The sequence below is a fragment of the Mastigoproctus giganteus genome, chromosome 12 (assembly GCF_048544385.1).
Source record: "Mastigoproctus giganteus isolate SK-2022 chromosome 12, ASM4854438v1, whole genome shotgun sequence".
In the NCBI taxonomy this organism is placed as follows: domain Eukaryota; kingdom Metazoa; phylum Arthropoda; class Arachnida; order Uropygi; family Thelyphonidae; genus Mastigoproctus; species Mastigoproctus giganteus.
The window spans coordinates 45,979,799-45,996,684 of NC_143586.1; the positions used below are offsets into that span (position 1 = coordinate 45,979,799).

The following is a 16,886-nucleotide window of genomic DNA, read 5'->3' on the forward strand; positions in this document are numbered from 1 at the left end:
GAATGGATGCCACATTCGGGTCTAGGACTTGAATGCAAATCACAGCCTTTTGAAATGCACTGCTTGTTTGTGGAGCAATCGGGAATGGGACGTGATATTGCCAAGGGTCTTTGTGTGTGCACAATGTAAGGAGTGTGAGGAAATCAGGCGCCAACTCAGCATTGGTATGGGCTATATGAGAGCTTGAAAGACAGGGTGGATGCCCTCGAAGGATTTAAATTGAGGGGTCCACAAGCTCTCAGCTGCCCACATCAATGCCAGAGCTTGCACTTGAACATCATGCAACACAGCGGCAACCCCCCAAGGCAGAATGCGCTGGTCCCACAGGAGCTAGTTGTTGTCGGTGCCTATTGTCAGGGAAATGGAGAATATATTGTGCAAAAAGGATAGGTGGAACAGGACCAGGGTATGTCTGCCAGGGGCAAAGGTTGATGACGTAGAGCAGATATCATCTTTTAAGGGCACCCTTTGTGCCCTTAAAAGATGATATTGTTGTACATGTTGGCACTAATGATATTAAGAGTAGGAGACGATTGGAATTACTTAACAAGTACAGGTCAATGTTGAAAAAAAGCTGTGAGTTAGGGTTCAATTTGAAAGTGTCTGCAATTCTGCCCAGACACGATAGGAGAGAGTATATGATGAGAGCCTTGTCGATCAGTTCGGCCCTGGAGAGATTGTGCAAGTCTCAAGGGGTAGAACTTTTCTCAGCCTGGTCTGTGCTTGTTAACAGGAGAGACTAATTCTACAGGGAGGGTATACCCTTAAATAGAAAGGGTGCAGGAATATTTGCTGATGCTATCGAGGCAGAGTTAGGTGGGTCGGTAAACTGCTAGCTTGGGGGGGGGGCTACACGAACTAATAGATTAACAGTGATTCTTGCATTGCTTCTATTGAAATGCAATTGAGCAGCAGCCTGGAAAGCAAGGCAATGGGGATTTCCAGGACTGCGGGGAGTCATGGTGGAACAAGTAAATACATGGACTGTGTTAGGGTAACTAAGAGTAGAAACAGGTGTATGTATACTTGTTTGTACACCAATGCTAGGAGTATAGTTAATAAATTTGATGACCTTGAAGTACTAGTCAAGACATCAAAGGCAGATATTGTTGGTATATCAGAGACGTGGTGTCACACAGACATAAGCAGTGCGGAATTGGAATTTGGGCAGTACAATGTGTACAGAAAGGATAGACAGGAAAGGAAGGAAGGAAGGAAGGAAGGGAAGAGGGGTTATGCTGTTAGTTAAGAAACACATAATATCTAAGGAAGTGCATCCATTTGATGTTGGTGGACAATGCAATGTTGAGTCTGTTTGGTGTGACATAAGCATGGGAAAGGGAAAATGAGAGTAGTTGTGTGCTATAGCCCTAATGAATGAATGAATGAATGAATGAATGATGAGTACAATGAGCAATTGTGCAGAGAAATAGAGTGGTCCAGTAAATAAGAGTATATTATAATAGGGGATTTTAATTTTCCAGAGATTGACTGGAATTTGTGGGTTGGTCACTCACACACTATCAAGGCTTTTGTGGATTTATTGGATGATTGTTTTCTACAGCAGCATGTTCGGGAGGCAACTAGAGGGAGTAATACTCTTGATCTGATTATCAGTAGTGATTCTTCATGCATTAAGAAACCACAGATAAAGGAACCACTAGGTGGCAGTGATCACAGTGTGCTGAAGTGGGATTTACTCAAAGTGGTAACTACCATTAGGGAAAGGTTTTTGCTTTCGTAAAGATTGCTGTGGTCTGAGATAGTATTTAAACTGATGATGTTACCAACAGCAAATTCAAAATGGGAAGCATTCAAAGAAATAATCTTGGAAGCTACTAGGCTTTTCATACCAACTAAGAAATATTGATCAAGATTTAGGCCTAAATGGATGTCAGATGAACTACTTAAACATGTGGCATAGAAGAAAAATGCATGGGATACATATAAATTAACAGGTGACAGAGGAAGCTTATGATAGATATAAGCTGGTCTGTAACCAAGTCACAACGGAGGTTAGGCAGGCAAATCAAATTTTGAGAAATCTAAGCAGAACCTTAGCCATAATTATGACAGCTTCCTTGAACTCAGGGGAGGTACCCATGGACTAGAAATATGCAGATGTGACCCCAACTCACTAAGGAGGATCAAAGGGAGACACAGGTAATTACAAACCTGTTAGTTTAACTTCTGTTCCATGGAAATTAATGGAGGCACTGGTTAAAGAAGCATTGCAGGATCATCTAGAGAAGACTTCAGTTATAGCTCGGACACAGCATGGGTTTGTTAAGGGAAAGCCTTGTCTGACCAATTTGATTGGATACTTTGTTTGTAGTCACAAAGGAACTGGATGCAAAGAATAATTTTGATATCATATATTTGGATCTTAGAAAGGCTTTTGATACTGTGACACATGGAAGACTGCTGCACAAATTGGAGCAGTGTGGCATTGGAGGCAAATTGCTGCTATGGATAAAGGGATGGTTGAGTGGGAGAAGACAGGAGTGTAATCAATAGACACTGCTTTTCGTGGACTAATGTTATTAGTGGTGTCCTCAGGGTTCAGTGTTGGGTCCATTATTGTTTTCTGTATTCATTAATGATATTGATGATGGTATATCAGGCTTAATGTTCAAGTTTGCAGATGATACGAAGGTCGGCAGGGTTGTTAATGACACTAATGACAGTACTCTGCTGCAACAGGATCTAGAATAGTTGAGTAGATGGGCTGAGAGGTGGCAACTGAAGTTTAACATTCACAAATGTAAAGTATTGCATGTGGGAAGCAGTAACCCCAGAGTAACGTATCAACTGTGTGGTACTACACTGACGGGTAGAGAGTGAAAACGACCTGGGGGTAATTGTGCAGGCAGATATGAAGTTTTCTGAGCAGTGCAGACGGTCTGCAAGGGTAGCCCATGGTGTCTTGTCAATGATATACAGGAAATTTTCTAGCAGGGATAAGGAGGTGATTATCCCCTTGTATAAGGCAATGGTCAGGCCACACCTTGAGTACTGTACACAGGTCTGAAGGCTTGATTTTAAGAAGGATCTAGAGCTGTTGGAACAAGTACAAAGAAGTGCAACAAGATTAGTGAGTGGAACAAAGGGTTGCTCTTAGGAAGAAAGGCTTAAGTTTTGCAAATTACAGTGTCTGGAGACTAGACACCTGCGAGGTGATCTGATTGAGGTGTATAAAGCCTTGAATGGTTTGAGCATGCTCAATGCTGATGGGATTCTTCCTCTTGCCCATAATAATCGCCTGAGAGGGCATAAATTCAAATTGAGGAAAGAAAGTTATAGGATAGATGTGCGGAAGTTAGCCTTTAGCCAGCGGGTGGTTAATTGCTGGAACAAACTTCCATCTGTTGTAGAAGTTGATAGCTTGAACAGATTCAAGGCAGAACTGCTGTGCTGCTTGGCACTGATCGCTGATTAAAACTTCCACTTCTCTAACCATCTTTGAAGTCTGTTCAAGTCATCCTGAAGGAGCACTGCTTGGCACTGATCATTAATGACTCTACCAATCTTTACATTGTCTGCAAATTTTTATGCCTTCTATCCCTTCGTGAATGTCATTTATGAAAATGAGAAACAACAGTGGTCCAAAAACTGATCCTTGAGTGACCCCACTCCCGATGTTAAACCAATCTGAAGAATATCCATTTTATTATTTTATCTATTTATTTATTATTATGTTTTTTTTCTTTCTTGAATGTTCGGGAGATTTCTACAACGTCGGACAATGTTCCAGAACATCCTAGAATATTGTTAAATGTTGAAGAAAGGTTGTAGAGCTTTCAACGTAATTCTCTAGAAACGTTGAGTCTTCTAGAAACTTCTCTACCAGTATATATACGAGTGGGATCCACACCAAGCAAGCATTTGCGTATTTCAAAAAACTGTGTTTCACGGAGGAAGTGGTGAACAAGTGTTTTAATGAATTAGTGTTTGTAAACAATGTTTTGCCTAAGTATAAATCGTGAACTGTTTAAATTTTAAATAAACATCTACCATTTCTTAATTGTGTTTTTGTGTGCGTGTATCTCAACTGTACACAAAGTATGTCACATTCTTGCCAAAATTAGCCTGATAGCTTTTGCTACATTTGTGGAGAAGTGGTATTAACATCACAGCGGAAGCCACTCTCACAACTTGCGAGAAAATTCTTTGAATTCTACTTTGGATGTAAAGTCAGAGATTAAGATAAAGTGTGGGTTCCAAAGATCTCCTGCAGCTCATGTTCAAGGACATTAATAGGCTTGCTTAGAGGTAGTCATAAATCAATGACTTTTGCTGTTCTAGTGATATGGTGGGAACCTTGAAACCACATAAATCATTGCTACTTTTGCATTATCAATATTTCTGGTTTTTGTGAGAAATCCAAGCATAAAGTAGAGTATCCCAACATACCTTCTGTCCTAAGGCTGGTTTCTCACAATGATACAATGTCAGTGCCAAAGCCACCAGAAACTTATGGACTTGACTCTGATTCAGGATCGGAAATGGAGTCTCCAGAGGTTGCAGAACCCAGATCGAGTACAGATCCAGACTTTTCAACTCTTGATACTGCAAAGCTGCATCTAATCACTCAGGCAGAATTGAATGAATTGGTCAGAGATTTGGACTTCTCAAAATCCAAGGCTCAATTACTAGGATCATGGCTTCAGCAGTGGAATCTTCTTGAAAAGAGTGGAGTGAGTGTCAAAGTATCTTTTTATAGGAATAGGCAATCTAACATAACAACCTGTTACTCCATGAATGGTGCTTTGGTTTATTGTAGCAATGTCCAGAAGTTAATGAAAGAGTTACAGCTGGAGCACATCCCCGAGCAGTGGAGGCTTTTCATTGATTCATTCAAGGTCAGTTTTGAAAGAAGTTTTACTCCATAATGGAAATAAGTATCCATCTATACCATTGGCCCATGCAGTTCGCATGGAGGAAATGTACAAGAACCTACAGATTATTTTGCAAAAAAATGCTGCCAAGAATACAAATGGAATATTTGTGCCAACCTAAGAGTGGTAACTTTGCTGATTGGGTTGCAAGGTGAATACACTAAATTACACTAAACACTGCTGCTTTTTATATGAGTGAGACAGAGAAGGATTGCCACTACAGGGTAAGAAAAATGGCCGGACCGTTCAGAAACTACACCAGGCCAGAAAAATGTAGCACATCCTTCTTTGGTAAATAAATCAAATATCTGTTTACCTCCATTGCACATCAAGCTAGGATTGATAAAAATATTTGTGGAAGTGATGGACAAAAAAGGAGAAGGATTTTCATGTTTAAAGCAAAAGTTTCTTCAAATCAATAAGGCCAAAATGAAAGAGGGAATTTTTGTAGGTCTTCAAGTCAAACTGCTATTCCAAGATGAGGAATTCACTAAAAAATTAAATGCTACAGAAATAACAGATGCAGCATATCGTCTGGCGCCTCTGTAGCCAGGTGGGCAGGAGCAGCAGTGCGTAGCACATGCTTCTTGATTAGACTGCGGTTCGAGCCTGTGAGCCACCAAATATGGAGGATGCGGAAAGGTCAGGGAATGACCGCCGCATATCCCTGGAGCAATGTGGCCTTGTTGCTAATGCTCCTAAAAACCAAAATAACAAAAATAACAATAGCAGCATATTGTTAAAGCTTCATTTCCTACATTGCCATTTAGACTTTTTTCCTGAAAATTTGGGAGCAAATCTCCAATGAACATGGTGAAAGGTTTCACCAAGATATATCTCAAATGGAAAAAGATACCTGGGAAAATGGAATCCATATATGTTGGCAGATTTCTGTTGGAATCTTGTGCAGGAGACACCAATGGACAATTATAAAAGGCAAAAAATGACAACACAAGTCTTTTGTTATCAGATAAACAGTGTAAATAGAATAAGGATAATAAACCCATTGTTCAATATTTAGTACCGTAACATTTTCTTAAAATATACAAAATCTTTTTTTTAAACTATAAACTTAGTTTTTGACTTTAATTCCTTCTCCCTTAAAATTGGTGGGTGTTACAGCAATATGGTTGCCATATTTGAATTCAGCAACGTCAGATCTACAATGATCATCCTGAATTTTAAACAGGGAGCGAAAAAAATTTTCATTTGCCAACCAGTGCTATTCACCATTTGTTAGTAGATTACCACTTTTTGACTATCTGCTTGAGTAATTTTAAATGTATAACCATCACTGAGTGTCATCTTCTTGGAGATGATGTACTAATGTTTATTTATTTGAATTAGATTGATGTATACCATACCATTGTCAACTATTTTTAAACTTTCCACTTTCTTTATAACTGCTGGATAGAGAGTTTGGCCCTGGCAACCCATTTGTCATTAATTCCCAAAAGAACAACCCTCCCACTTTTGGTGAGAGTGTTGTGTGGACTGAAGCTTACTGTTAAGGAGCTGAACTCCATAACAAGTTTTTATGTATTATTTGATTTGAATAAAATTGCATTATATTGTATTATATTGTGCTATTAATAACATATTGGGGAGTTTATTAAGAATTTTTTCATGTGATATTGAGATTTTTTTAATGTTCTAAAGTTGCTTTGAGAAAAAAAATTATAATATAAAATTTTTCCAGATTTCAAATTTTAAGTATACCGTTTGAAAATGTTACTGAAGTAAATGAAAGTGAACTTATATATATGTTATATATAACAAATTTCAGATTGTTATATATCTTACTAAAACTTCTGCTGTATAAGGCCATGGAATTTAAAATTTCAATCAAAACTTGTGGATTTTATTAATATTAGTGATTGCATTAATTCATATCATAGTTGCTTATTAATCCAACAGCATATAGGTATGAGCAGTAAAAAAAATAATAATAAATAAATTTTAAAAATATATTTTTTTCTTTCTATCTTCTTATTTCCATTTTTATACCTTATTTCCACCTTTCTTGTTATTCTATTCAACATATTCTCCAAGCTTTGCTTAGGTTCAACTTTATGCTATCTTAGATAGCATTTTATACCCCCTTTCTTTTTTATCTTTATCTTTTTACCTCCTCTTCACGTTTCCACTCTTTTAAATATCAATGATTCACATTTGAATTTGCATAAGAATTGTAAACATATGCTACATAGGTGCTATTCACTCAACTTGACCCTAAGGTCTAATGCTCTGGTTAATCCTTGTTTCCCATTTATAATTCTCTCTCTCTCTCTCTCTCTCTCTCTCTCTCTCTCTCTCTCTCTCTCGCTCTCTCTCTCTCTCTCCAGAGCAATTTAGCATCTAATGCACCTCACCTATTGTCTTATAATGTACTAATAGCAATTTTAATACCAAATTTAATAGCTGTAACAATAAAAGATTCTCACATGTGCTATATGCATCCACAACATTATACTGATAATTCTACTGCACCCATCTTTTGTAAATTTCATTATTATCTACCTGATCACCTGCAGAACTTACAACATTAAATATATTGGACAAACAAGTAATAATTTACATTTAAGGATTAATTTGCATAGATCTGATGTGAATAATTATAGTTATAATAAACTTAAAAATAATATCACTGAACATGAGATTGAATTTAGATTCACATACCTTTTCTAATATTTATATTTCAATTTTGGCACAGATTCATAACCTGAATTTGATGTTAAAACAGGAAGGAATCTTTATGCTTAAATATAAATCTTTTTATCCTTTGGTCTTAATAATAAATTCAACTACCAATTATTTTTAATCATATATCTAATACATGCATTTATTATAAATTTCAGATTGTTATATATCTTACTAAAACTTCTACTGTAAGGCCACGGAATTTAAAATTTCAATCAAAACTTATGGATTTTATTAATATTAGTGATTGCATTAATTCACACACTTCTTTATTACCTACTGGTTGCCAAAAATACAAACGTTAAAATCAGATACAAATATTCTAAACCTTTTGGCTTATTAGCCTGTAATTACAAAGCTGTAGCCAAAAACTAAAACCCTAACTCCTCCTAATACAAATTTGTATTTATAGCCACCAAATATATATATAATGTCTATAAATACAGCTAGCTATATTTATAGCCAGCTGTATTTATAGACACCAAAATTACAAATCTTTGGTAATTCTAACTATGGAGACATTATTTCTAATCTAGATATCGTACCCCATCCAGAATCCCAGAGAGATTATTTTTTATGACTTCAAATTTAGGTTAACTTCTAAATTTAATAACTTTTTCTTCTTTAAAAAACAAGTATCAAGACCTCTGAGACTTTTGTTTTGTTTTGGCATATAAACATGATACACCAGTTGAGGTTTTCAAATTTGAATTAATAATGTTTTTTCAGATCTTTTATATAATTTTTCCAAGGTGTACTCTTAATTTGCATATAATCCTATTAGATATTACAATTTTTCTAAGCTCAAAATACAGTACAAAAAATACATGAGCATTTTGTTATTACACAGCTATACAAAGTCACCAACAACAACTATGCCTTTATATGTAAGGCTAAGGCTTTCTATAGTGATACATTAAACAAAGAGCTACATGAGAGTGACACTTACAAGCTCATTCTTTCCTCTCTTAACATTATCACTAAAAATTTATTTGCTTTATATAAGAAATTAAAACTAAATATTAATTTAAAATTTCCCTTTGTATATTTAATTCCAAAGTTTCACAAAACACCTGTCAAATTCAGAAAAATAGTTATGTTCACCTTCCTAGAATTACATTAGAACAGTTACTTAAACCTGTCTTGGGTATTTTACCTAACAACAAAATTATTCTTAATAATTTACTTGTCTTGGAAACATTAAAATCTAATAAAATACAAGATATTCAAACTTTTGATTTCCATAGTCTGTTTATAGTATAGCTCTGTCTGATGTAAAAACCTTTAGAAATGTACCATAAATATAAACATGTTATTAATTGTAACATCACTTTTTGGAACAACTTGTGATTAATATTTGGGTCTTTAATAACTACATTTTTGATGGTTTTCAGGTCTGTCAGCAGATCAAAGGTAGCCCTGCTTCTTGTGTTATTGCAAATTTATATCTTTACTGGTTAGAAATTTCTCTTCCTGAAAATATTCTGTTATTTAGGCATATTGATGACCTTTGCATAATCAGTTATCCAAATTTTATTAAGAATTTTGGGCATTTGTATACTCATGAACTTTGGGAAAAAATTAATTCTTGTAACAACACCACTAATTATTTGGACCTAAACATTAGTATTGTTAATGATCATACTTCAGTTGATCTTTATAATAAAACTCTTTCATCTTTGAAGTTGTTAATTATTTCTGTTAGTTTTCCAGTATTTCTAATAGAGACCATCCTAATGTCATTACTTCACAATATGTTAGAATTGCCACCATATGTAATAACTACAATATTGATATTTCCAACCTTAAAAAATTCTTAGTTATTGGCAGTTCTTTTCTTTTATCATTTTCATAAAGCTCTTAACATAATCAACCATAAGATATATTTTTTTGTTTTTAAATCCAATAACTTACTAAAGATTTCTCTTTTTTTTTTTTTCTTCCTTCCTTTTTTTTTTTTTTTTTTTTATGGTTGGCATTGTATATCTCATTGTTGTATTTCATACACTTATGGCCTTGACATTACTGAAACCACCAATTACTGCCAGGTGCCAGTCTAAATTACCCACTTTGTGGCTTAATTTGTAACTTTATTTATTACAAAAAAAATTTTTTCAGATACATGATTCTTCCACATTTCATCTTATTCAGTCTAATTTGTCCCACATTATATCTGCTTATATCTCACTTTATCATATTATTTTGCATTTTTTACTGTAGGCTTGTACATTATATATAAATAGCATACATTAAATAGTTTATGACTAAATTTAGTATGATGTCTCTATGTGATAAATGCATCTCTCTCTCTCTGTTGCACTTTCCTTTTTCAGGCTTCTAGATGGCACTATATATTGTTTACAATTTCTAGATCATCAGGTGCCACTACCGCATAACTATATTTAGATTTCATTAGTATGCATTTTTAGATTTAGATTGTCTTATGTACAGTTGTTTTTACCACCTTTTTCTTCACATATCTCTTCAGTGTAAGTTATTTTTTCCATTGTTATGCTCATTTAACATGTTTTTTACTCGTAGAAATTTCTCAATTCTGGTTGAAAATTTATTTCCAGGTGCCACTATTGTTTAGTTTTATATTTATATTTTCATTTTTTCTGCAAGCTTTGCTTGTAACTTTCTTGTTTTCTATTGTTATCTCAAGTCTCTTGCTCTCTTTTAAGGCTAGTCGCCTTTTTGGCTTTACCTTAACTTGTATTAGACTAATATGTTACATGTCTCTAGAAATTTCTGTTATCAATTCCAGTTTTAATTTCTCATCTTTGTATTGTCAACTTCAAAAGCCATTTTCTAAAACCCCCATTTTAATTCTTGTGATTTTTATTTTGTTTACAAAAAATTTATTTAATTTTTATGTGTTTATGCTTTTTTTTTTTTTTTTTTACATCAGAAATGAAGGCACATGTTGCTATTTTGCTTACAGTCCTAATCATTGACACTTGATAAGAGGTAGATTTTGTAAGTTGTGTGGCAACGTCCTTATTTTTGTCAATTTTGTAATTATTTATTTCATAATGCATATTTTTTTAGTTGTCTTCAATCTTCTTTCTATCACTCTCTACCCCCCCCCCCCCCCGCCGCACTTTATTATCCATATTTTGTTTAAGTTTAGCATTGCTGCCTTTGACTGCACTGCACTACACCCCCATTTTTCTACCTTTTTATTTCCACTTTCTTGTTTTCTATTGAATACACACACACACACACACACACACACACACACACACACACACACACACATTTTTAAAATTTTTTATTTATTTATTTTTTCTGTAGAAATTCTGCTTTCCATGGGTTATGGACAAGATGAAATTAATGAATCATTGAGAAATAAGAAGTACGATGAGATAATGGCAAATTATCTCCTCTTAGGAAAACGATCTTCAGAGGTAAGTAATTAAAAGTGTTTAGCATAGAGTGTTACATAATTATAAGACCTGAGTGCCATGCATTTTCTAGTGAGCAACAAGCTGATGTGGGGTTTACATAAAGATTTAACTACCATTGGGTAAAGGGAAGGGAAGGGTTTTGCTTTCGTAAAGATTTTTTAAATTCTCAGAGATTTTTTAAATTCTATACAGTGGGACCAACTGATGATGTTACCAACAGCAAATTATAAATGGGAAGCATTCAAGGAATTAATCTTGGAAGTTACTAGGCTTTCCATGCCAACTAAGAAATACTGTTGAACGTTTAGGCCTAAATGGATGTCAGATGAATTAATGAGGTACGTGGCAGAGAAGAAAATGCATGGGATGCATATAAATTATCAGGCAACACAGAAGCCTATGGTAGATAATAAGCTAGTTTGTAATCAAGTCACAAAGGAGGATAGGCAAGCGAAGGCAGATTATGAGAAATCTTTGGCAAAGGATGCAAAGACTTCTTTACTTATATAAACTCTTAAAAGGAAGGGGGATGAATCAAATTGGTTCACTTGATATCGACAGTTTGACTTTAGATGATCCTGCTCAGATAGCTGCCAAACTAAATGAGTATTTTGCATCTACATTCACACACTAGGAGTTATTCAGGGAGGGGAAGGCCAGAAGTTTATCAGACTAACAGGGAGTTAAATTATTTTATATTAACTGAGAGCAAAGCGGAGGAGAAATTGTTGAAGTTAAACATAAGAAAAGGCACCTGAGGTGGATGGGATATATCCAGTTATATTAAAGGAAGCAAGCAAGCAAACACTTAGCCATAATTATGAGAACATCCTTGGACTCAGGGGAGGTCCCCCACAGACTGGAGATATGCAAATGTGTATCACCAATTCACAAAGGATGATCAAAGGGTGACACAAGTAATTATAAACCTTTTAGTTTAACTTCTGTTACGGGGAAAATTATGGAGTCACTGGTTAAAGAAGCATTGCAGGATCATCTAGACAAGACTGCAGTAATAATTCAGACACAGCATGAGTTTGTTAAGGGAAAGTCTTGTCTGACTGCTTTGATTGGATACTATGATGTGATACTATGACCACATCAGCAAAAAATAATTTTGATATTATATACTTGGATTTTAGATAAGCTTTTGATACTGTTGCACATGGAAGACTACTATACAAATTGGAGCAGTATGGTATTAAGGGAAAGTTGCTACAATAGATAAAAGGATGGTTGAGTGGAAGAAGACAAAGCGGGGAAATCAATGGACACTGTTATTAGTGGAGTCCCCTAGGGTTCGGTTTTGGCCCATTATTGTTTTATATATTTATAAATGATATTGATGAGGTTATATCAGCCTGAATGTTGAAGTTTGCAGATGATACAAAGGTTGGCAGGGCTGTTAATGACAGTATTCTACTGCAACAGGATCTGGATAGGTTAGGTAGATGGGCTGAGAAGTGGCCACTGAAGTTTAACATTGACAAATGCAAAGTACAGAATGTGTAGCAGTAACTCCAGAGAAATGTACCAATTGTGTGGTGTTACACTCAGGGTTGTGAAAAATGAAAGAGACCTGGGCATAACTGTGTAGTCAGATATGAAGTTTTCTGAGCAGTGCAGACAGGCTGCCAGAGCAGGTCATGGGGTGTTGTCAATGATATACAGGAATTTTGCTAGCATGGATAAGGTGTGGCCTGAAAATTACCTTGTATAAGGTAATATTCAGGCCATGCCTTGAGTACTGCATACATGTCTGGAAGCCTTATTTTAGGAAGGATGTGGAGTTGCTCGAATGAGTACAGAGAAGGGCAACAAGACTGGTGAGAGGAAGAAATGGTTGTTTTTACGAAGAAAGGCTTAAGTTTGCAAATTGCAGGGTCTGAAGACTTAGGCACCTGTGAGATGATCTGAGTGAGTCGTATAAGGTCTTGAATGGATTGAGCAGGCTGAATGCTGATGGGATTCTTCCTCTTGCTCTGATTACAAATCTGAGGGAGCATAAACTGAAATTGAGGAAAGACAGCTGTCGAATAGATTTGCTGAAATTTTCCTTTAGCCAGTGGGTAGCCGATTGCTGGAACAAACTTCCTTTTGTCATTGTGGAAGTTGATGGCTTAAATAAATTCAAGGAAGAAGTTGACAAACTTTTGTAGTTAATGGATGGATGAAGTGGTAATTTTTTTTTTTTTTTTTTTTTACAAAAAAAAAAAAAAAAAAACTATTAAAGTCAAGAATATTTTTAAAAGCTTCAGTGAATTTTTCATTAATTTTCAGTAATGAAAAGACTGTCAAGTGTGCCTTCACATACTTCATTGCATTAATCATGTGGAAGTTTGAATGCAAGAAATGTTGTTCCTATGTTATATATGACTGCAGCATTTCATTGTACCTTTGTGTGTATGTGGCACTTGAAGATAATTAAACTATGCCGTGCAGTAAGATGCCAAAGGAATAAAATATAAAATTTTTAGATTTGCAAAGTTTTCCATGTACAGGTGCAAAATCTGAAATTCAGCAACCTCATGAGCTGTTGGTTTTTGATTTTTGGACAGTAAATCTTGCTAATCATGATTTGTCAAAATTCAAACATAGATAATGAAAAGATAATGATAGATAACGAGATAATGAGAAAGGTTAAAATTTGTAGATGAGAAACTGAGCACCGTGAATTTGCCAAAGCAATCACCTACAAAATCACTTTGGTAATATTCCATTAGAAAAATAAACAGAAATAAGGTATCATACAATATAATTTTTATTTTTTTTATTAATAACTGAAATGATACTGCCTGCATATAGATTTAAATTGTCTGTATTTTAGACAATTCCAGTCTTTTGGGCAGCCATATTTCAGTATTCTACCTGTATTGTAAAATGTGGAACGGTAACACATTTTCTTTGTGTACTATATGTACACAAAGAAAATGTTTGCATACAGATCACAAGAAAATGTTTCCTTTGGGTACTGTATGTAGATGTAATTTTTAAATATCAGATGTCAGGAAACGTGATGTAATCAGACATTTACAAATGAGTAAGCACAGCAACAATGTACCCATCATATTGTCTTAAATTTAAACCAATAAATTCAGAGAAATTTCCCTAAGACTAGAGAATAGTCACAGAAAAATACCAAGATATTAGAAAATTTAGATCCAATACAAGAAATTGCAAAGTAAAAATTCTTTCATAGCTAAAAGCATACATTTACTTTTGAACTGAGTACTGTAAACCAGAACAAAAATCAAATTTTATTGAAAGTTTATTCTGTACATAAACTAATCTCAACACAAGCAAAAAACAAAAAAAAAGGTGTATATCAAGCTATAAACAAAAACGAATGATGCTAACAGTCTAGACTTCATTCAGTGTATCAAGAGAATTGAGCAGTTCATTTCATGTGCCTTTACTTTTACATCACTCAAAATATTGACCTCTTAACAATGACTACCTGTGTGTGTTATGACACATTGGGTGCTGTGCTTGTGTGTGTCAGATGCAGTGAAAATGTTAAAGAGCTTCCTTTTATGTTTATATTGTATTTATTTTAATTCCGGTGTTTCCTCTTCGTAAGTAGCGTTAATTAATTGTTTTGGTCTTTAATATAAATTATTGCTATGTACATACAATGAGTAGCCACATTATTAGGCATGCCATCCTTTTCATGAAATAGATTACTATACTCTTTCAGCTTATACCATTCTACAATATAAAGCAGGTGGGCAGATCAGTGAGATGATGTATGTGTGCAATTTGGTATGAGAATGAGCAAGATGAAAGTTTAAGTGACTTTTAACATGGTGTGCTAGTCAGCAACCTTTGGTAAGAGGGTTTTATTTACAACTATCTCTGTGTACCATGTCATGGATAGAGTATTTCAGCTGATGACTAAACTGGATTCTGCTTCTGTCAGCAAAAAAAAAACAAAGTATAGTTACACAGTACTGAGGAATAACAAAAAATCCCAGTTCCTGTTGTTTTGTGCTAATGGAAGGACTAGAAATGGCAAAAACAGCACGAGTTTTCTCTGGCAGGATTCATCCTGCCAGATATTAACAGTGTAGGCTGGTGGTAACAGTGGTGTGGGTATGTTTTCACAGTGCATTTTGAGCTCCTTAGCCCCAGTGGAGCAACATTTGGATGTAAAAGGTTATCTGGAAATTGTTTCCGACCAGTTGCTTCCTTCCATGTCCGCAGTGTATCTATCTGTGAATGGGTTCTTTCAGCAGGATAATGCACCATATCACAAGACCAGAGTTCTATAGAACTGGAACGTGAGAGTGAATTCAGCCTATTGCAGCTGCTTTCCCAGTTACCAGATCTGTTCCAGCTCACCTCATCCTGCAGGTGCTCAATGAGCTCTTTATAGTAAAGATCTGTAACCAATTTGCAAGATCTGTGAGAAGCATTTATGTCAACGTGGACATAACTTACACGAGGCATGCTTTTGATACCTCACTGAGTCCATGCCATTATGAATCCAGGGCTGCTCTGAGGGCTAAAGGGAACCTGCTTGTTGTGAGGTTAGGTGCACCTATTAAAGTGGTGCTTTGGTATGTGTGTATTTATAGGCATTTTTTTTTTTTTTTTTTAATGAAAAAGTGTTCTGGAATGGAAAAATTTCTTGTAGCCAGTTCTGTGTAATTGAAGAAAGCAGTAAAAGAAATTAGAGTTTTTTTTGTGTCGTGAAAATAATGACTGCAAATAATTTTAAAATATGATTTATTTCATTTCATAATGTAAGATCACTATAGGTGACCCTAAGCAGATGGCTGATGAGTTGAACACACCTCTGTATAAGAATATACTTTGAGTGGAGAAGGCTGTTAATTGAGCTGGCACCTATTGCATTAAATGAATTTTTGATTAACAAAAAGTTATGGAGGAAAAATTATGTTTAAAAGTGAGAAAAGCAAATCAGCAGCTGAAGTGGTCACTAAACCCCACTCTATATAATGCATTCTTGGATTTTAACAAAATACTAGATAGCTAGAAATTAGCAATATCACTTAGCATTAGCATTAGTAGAGGCATATGATGCAAGAAAGCAAGCTTATTCAGCATCAGCCAAAAAAAAAAAACAAAAAAACACACCACTCCCATTTCACCCCTCCGTTCGTTCGAAATACCTGTCCAGTTGAGCCTTAAATTTGTTTAGGCTATCAACTTCAACAACAAATGATGGAAGTCGGTTCCACCAACCAACCACCCGCTGGCCAAAGGCAAATTTCTGCACATCTATGCGACATCCGTCCTTCCTCAATTTGAATTTATGCCCTCTGAGGTGATTATTCTGAGCAAGAGGAAGAATCCCATTGGCATTGAGCATGCTCAAACCATTCAAAGCCTTATACACCTCTATCAGATCACCTCGCCAGTGCCTAGTCTCCAGACTCTGTAATTTGCAAAACTTAAGCCTTTCTTCTTAAGAGCAACCCTTTGTTCCATTCACTAATCTTGTTGCCCTTCTCTGTACCCATTCCAGCAGCTCTACATCGTTCTTGAAATGAGGCTTCCAGACCTGTATACAGTACTCAAGATGTGGCCTAACCATTGCCTTATACAAGGGAATAATCACCTCCCTATCCCTGCTAGAAAAATTCCTGTATATCATTGACAAGACACTATGAGCTACTCTTGCAGCTCGTCTGCACTGCTCAGAGAACTTCATATCTGCCTGCACAATTACCCCCAGGTCCTTTTCATTCTCCACCACTGTCAGTGTAGTACCGCAGAGTTTGATACGTTGCTCTGGGGTTACTGTTTCCAATATGTAGTACTTTACATTTGTCAATGTTAAACATCATTTGCCACCTCTCAGCCCATCTGTTAAACCTTTCCAGATCCTGTTGCAGCAGCATAGCGTCAGTAG

At 35.5% G+C, this 16,886-nt stretch overlaps 1 protein-coding gene across 1 annotated transcript in view; it reads left to right on the plus strand.

Moving 5' to 3' along the window:
* LOC150077008 (MAP/microtubule affinity-regulating kinase 3-like) overlaps nt 1–16,886 on the plus strand; it is a 392,997-nt gene that overhangs the window by 202,312 nt on the left and 173,799 nt on the right. The window contains 1 exon segment of the mRNA XM_090386570.1: nt 10,896–11,008. Within this exon segment, the coding sequence (XP_090242696.1) occupies nt 10,896–11,008 (113 nt within the window).